The sequence below is a fragment of the Palaemon carinicauda genome, chromosome 22, assembly GCF_036898095.1.
Source record: "Palaemon carinicauda isolate YSFRI2023 chromosome 22, ASM3689809v2, whole genome shotgun sequence".
Taxonomy (NCBI): Eukaryota; Metazoa; Arthropoda; class Malacostraca; order Decapoda; family Palaemonidae; genus Palaemon; species Palaemon carinicauda.
Window position 1 is genome coordinate 26862873 of NC_090746.1, and position 6000 is coordinate 26868872.

General features: G+C 30.2%; 1 protein-coding gene and 1 long non-coding RNA gene across 2 annotated transcripts in view; one reads left to right on the top strand and one right to left on the bottom strand.

The window, feature by feature from the left end:
* Window positions 1–6000, top strand: part of LOC137616379 (diuretic hormone receptor-like) — a 399151-nt gene that overhangs the window by 306991 nt on the left and 86160 nt on the right. The window contains exon 5 of the mRNA XM_068346068.1: window positions 1625–1712. Coding sequence (XP_068202169.1) covers window positions 1625–1712 — 88 coding nt within the window. The remainder of the gene's footprint in view (window positions 1–1624; window positions 1713–6000) is intronic.
* Window positions 1–6000, bottom strand: part of LOC137616380 (uncharacterized) — a 504367-nt gene that overhangs the window by 79260 nt on the left and 419107 nt on the right. The gene's annotated exons all lie outside the window — the stretch shown is intronic.

The following is a 6000-nucleotide window of genomic DNA, read 5'->3' on the forward strand; positions in this document are numbered from 1 at the left end:
ATTATACCAATCAAATAGCACTACTGTTACTGTTTACGTATTCCCCTCTGGTAATGTACTTCTGTTATCCGACTATTAATAACCCTTATTTCACAGGTTTTTTACTTTGCCGTTTTTTATAACAACCGCATAATCTAAAATATTTTAGACTCATTTCTGTATAAAAAAAAAAAAAAAAAAAAAAAACGCACAAAGTAGCAGTTTCATCTTACCTTAGTAGCTGTCAGTCCATTGTTAATTAGACATCACTTAAAGAATGTGTAGATTAAATATGAACGAGAAAAGAAAATAAAAATGTAAAGATGAACGGTAAATGGATTACATATCGAGTAAAGTGGTTGAAAAAGACAAATGTTAACATACAGGACTTTGATATAAGGTTTATAACGTATGGAATGATTAACCACACATTCATGCGTATGTGCATGTATATATATAATATATATATATATATATATATATATATATATATATATATATATATATATATATATATATATATATATATATATTTGTGTGTCTGTATATGTATATAAATACATACAGGAATGCGTATGTATATATTTAGTATAAACCTAAAAAAAAACTAATTTCAAACATCCTGATAGGAATTACAAACGACCTATAAGTATGATAAAAAAAGTGACTTTAAGTTGTTAAACAATTTTGTCTAGATAAAGTATTACTAACCGATATGCGACATCACGAATGCAGATTGTAGACGGTAGTGTAGATACTAAATCCCTATTTAATTATTTCAAAACGTCACACTTCTCATGAACCGGCTGAATCATATTAATGGTATTCAGATTGATTCTATCAGAATGAACTGGGCTATTCTGCCACCAGGCATGCTGAAGTCTTCCTAGAAAAGTTATCATTGTTATATATCAAATGTTTATTTTTTTATTAACATGTAACATCCACTGGCAGAAATGTCCACATCAGCTACAATAAAACAGATACCGTTTTTACTTGAACGTTCTCCAAATAGGAGTTTCGTTATTTGAATGCAAAATAAAATCTAACTACCTAAGGAGTTTTTCCAATCATTTTCTATAATAATGTTTGAAGGCACAGTTTTACGAATAGTAAACGCAAGGTATATTTCTTTGTGTGTTATGTTTAATGTTGCTTTTTAAATAATTACATATAAATTATATGCATATATTTAAATGATACGATATATATATATACTGTATATATATATATATATATATATATATATATATATATATATATATATATATATATTATATAAAATATATGTATATATATATATATATATATATATATATATATATATAAATATATATATATACAGTATATACACACACATATGGCGTTACCCTTATTATCCCTATAAAAACGAGACAGATTTGTATAGCACTGTTTTTTTATCAAGAGCACTAACTTAACTTCCCCACCTTGAAAATGAGCATAACCATTCCGAATATTTGATAAAAGTTGAAAGGCCAAATAAAATCAATTCGCGATTTCTTTGATGCTCCCCAGACCATCAATTCAAACCTTCCGCGTCGGAATGTAAAGGAAATCTACTTTGTGAAAATGTAATAATGACAAACCTCTCTGGGAAATGTCACATTAATTCCATCTCTTTCAGACTTTCGTCGGGGAAGGTGTCGGCTGCGCCTTCTTCGTCGCGCTCAATTACTTCTTCTTGACGAACATTATGTGGATGTTCGTTGAAGGTGAGTTATTACTGTTTCATCAAAATATGCCTCTTACTGTCTGAAGTCTTCTTCTTTTGATGTCTGCGAGATTTGAATGTTTTTCTTCGACACCTCCACTAAACAATAAAGAGCAAGTGTCTGGCTATATATATACATATATATATATATATATATATATATATATATATATATATATATATATATACACATATATATACATATTATATATATACATATATATATAAATATCCTGTCACGCTGAGCAGCATTGCAAGACGTATGAATACTTGGTCTCTCCCCATCCCTTGAGTAGTAGGTAGAGGGAGTAGCCGTCTTATTAGGAAGAGGGGAGGGGTGGGAAATGTTGAATCTGTGATGGAGCTTGCATTTCTATCTAAATTTTTAGCCGTTACTTTTGACGGGTCGCGTATACTAGTTCACACTAAACTTAATAACGGAATTATCAAACTTATATATGTTTCTTTAGATAACACGCACTCTGTTGTGCATGGGGATAAAAGCAGAGCAATATATGCAATACATTTCCCTAAATCTCTGATACCACACGTAGAGCACCCAGCAAAGTTTGCTCTGCCAAACAGGGAGGCGCTTATTTTGCATAAACACACATACCTAATTGTGCTTTCAAACCCTGTTTGATTTTCCTAAAGTAGCCAGAAGCGAAACCTCTTATAAAGGTCCTATCAACTGCAACTTTTTGACGACAAGACCTGAAGGACTAGTTATCTAGCTTTCTCCGAGTTAAGGCTGCTGCATAAATATCAACTAGGATTTGCATTTATGAGACTTATCTCACTCAAAATGAGGGTGTTCGTATGCAAATGGCTGATGGAACGATTTTGCCCGATAGTTTGAGATATTTTAATCTTTGTTAAAAGAAAAAAAAATAGTTATGTTTATTTGATGCCGCTAGCCTAATATAGGTATTTTACTATTTTACTAAGATTGGACTTTGTTATTCAGATAAACCTATCAACTACAGTATATAAATCTTGAACTATTTATAAATATATATATATATATATATATATATATATATATATATATATATATATATATATATATATATATATATATATATATATATATATATATATATATATATATATATATATATATATATATATAATATATATATATATATGTAACCTAATGTATATACATACATTAAAACTTATATTGTCACCTCTCTCTCTCTCTCTCTCTCTCTCTCTCTCTCTCTCTCTCTCTCTCTCTCTCTCTCTCTCTCTCTCTCAAGTTGTTTCCATCACAATAGGATTTTCATAATACATCTTAATTGACTTTTACAGGTTTTTGCTCTTTGTTTATTCAAAGGATCCCTCTTGTGCCCGCTTCCTTCTTTTTTTTTTTAAACATCACCGCATTTATGTCTATACTATATACTGTAGTTATGTATATTTTATTAACTATATTTTATCAAGGTAAAAGTATTTGCTTGATCCCCTATTTTTTTTTTTACATTACCCCATTGATAAGTCCTAAACGTTCGCTGCATCAACTACATCTATAATGGATTCTTTCAATAAGAATTATTTACAGCCACAGGTTATAAACTTTCCTACTTCAATACATTTTTAACATTGCATCTTCTTACTAAACTACGGCATATTCCCTCCAATAAATAATCATAAAAATAAAAAAAAACATTACGATTAAAATAAATTTTAAACCATTTATCAACTCCCCTGAACATCCAGTTTTGTGGCATTTCAAGGTATAACGAAACACCAAAACCTCTTTCCTACCACGTAAAATTATCGTGAAATGAAACCCCTTGTGCCGAATGATCTTTATTTAACTAAATACATTATAGCCTTATAAATGCAGAGAGAACTACCCTGAGATCGTTTATAGCATTAAACTTTAATTCATAAATAAAAAACGTGTAAATTGTGGGGTTATCTTATGCTTCTCATACTTGTAACACTAATGCAGAAATCCTTGCAAGAATGACCACCTGTTGGAACAAATAATTTCTTCTAAATTTCCTTAACGCCTTTCATCTTGTCTCATATCTTCACTATTGCTAATCTATGTGTATATAATTAGTTCTCACGACCATATGTATTTGGTGAGGAAAATGTTACGTAAAATTGCGTGAAAACTACAGGAAGAAATACGTAACGTATTCTCAAGGCTGGTTTCACAAATATAAGTACCTCAGTAAACACTTATATAATGAAACTATTTTTACTGCATGAATCAGTAACAATATTTGACTCATTAGCCAAATAACGCTAGAGGTGAGTTTTGTAACATAAATATTTAACATAATCACCAAAGGAAATATAATTCATCAACTTAGACGTCATGGGAATAAATTCGCATGAAATATCTGAAATGGTTGGGATGTGTATAACTACAAACATCTTTATAACATACTACACAGCGTCTGTGTCCGATTAGTATCAATAATAATAACACAAATAATATCAATGACAATAGTCAATAATAATGAATATATCATATACCATTAATACATTTGACATTAAATCTAATCCTACAAAAAAGAACATACAATAACAACGTAATTATATAATATATTGAAATTAACTCATAAACTTTATTTACCTAACTCCTAACATCAGGCGAATTTATACTTCTATGGGAAACCCCAGATGGGACACAGCCCAATAACTTTCCTTAGACACAACAAGAGGGGGACTTATCAATTTTTCAAGAAAGGAGGATTCTACGCCTGGGAAAACAGTGGCGATGAAAAAAAAAAAATAAAAAAATACTACAGTAACAGCTCTAACTTAACAATTTGAAAATATTTAAAAAATTCTAGAGCCACTCCCACAACAAAATTATTTTGAATTTACTTAGACTACTCGGGTTCCTGAGAGACAATGAAAGCCTCTGAGGTGTTTACTTCTCAAATGAAGCCTGGAAGGTTTTACAAAACTCATTTCGAGAGCCTTCAACGTTCTGATGAGCTTTCAAAGTAAATCCTCGCACTTCATTCAACATTAAAACTATTTCTATTAGAACGAGCTATTTTCAGAGAGAGAGAGAGAGAGAGAGAGAGAGAGAGAGAGAGAGAGAGAGAGAGAGAGAGAGAGAGAGAGAATTTATTAAGTGTATTTTAAGAAAATCGAAAAATTAATATCGACTTAATGAAAGGAGAGCAATAAACATAGGTAATTATGATCGAGGAAGTAGGTTATCAATCCTATCTTTTATGTATGGACTTTCAATCTTACTCATAGCAGATTACAGAGACTTTTAATCATTCAATGACATTACAGATTTCATAAGTGTATAGTAGCAAAGAGCAAAAGTCACTCTCTCTCTCTCTCTCTCTCTCTCTCTCTCTCTCTCTCTCTCTCTCTCTCTCTCTCTCTCTCTCTCTCTCCTTTGATTAATTTAACAGTTGCTACGCAAGGAAAAAATGAGAGGTCCAATTACCAATAAGACCGAAGGTGAATTCTGATTTTGTAAAAATAGCGAGAACAGAAATTTTATCTATCTATCTATCTATCTATCTATATATATATATATATATATATATATATATATATGTATATATATATATATATATATATATATATATATATATATATATATATATATATATGTACACACACAAACAAACACGTTTATGCATCTATATGTATGTGTGACTATTATGTAATGTGGAACACTTTAATTACATAAAAAGGTAGATATAAGTTGAAAATGAGACTGAAAATGCACCGGTAAATGTAATTAAGCAAAGTTAATTGAACAATAAAGAACGGATAAGGGGTTCTCTTCTAGGGAGAATTGAAAGAGTACAGTTAAAAGAGTAGATGGAGGAACATTTAAAATTGTTGGTACTGAAGGGTAAGAAGAGTAAACTTAAATAATAAGTGATGAGATGAGAAAAACAAAACCTTAAAGAAGGAAAAAAATTATTTTTTTTAAATCATATAATAGAAGACAGGAAAGAACAGGTTCTCTAGTACTAAAAGGTTAGATAAGGTTCCAATAAAGACAGAGAAGAAAATATAAAAGCTAAAGAAAAAAAATAAGAGATGATAGTTGGATAGAGGTGGGAGTGGGAAAAAGAACATCAGGGATAGTAAATACTTTCCCACAGCAAACACACGGAAAGGAGGTAATGAACAATTGGATCTCAGAATAAATGTTGCAGATGGAGATATGCTGTCTGAGGTAAACGTAATTCTTGGAACATGGATTGAGCCTTTCAAAGACTATTCAAAGTGAAATATACTAGAGATACAGCAAGGTTATGTAGTACTTAAAAATGTTTGCGTAA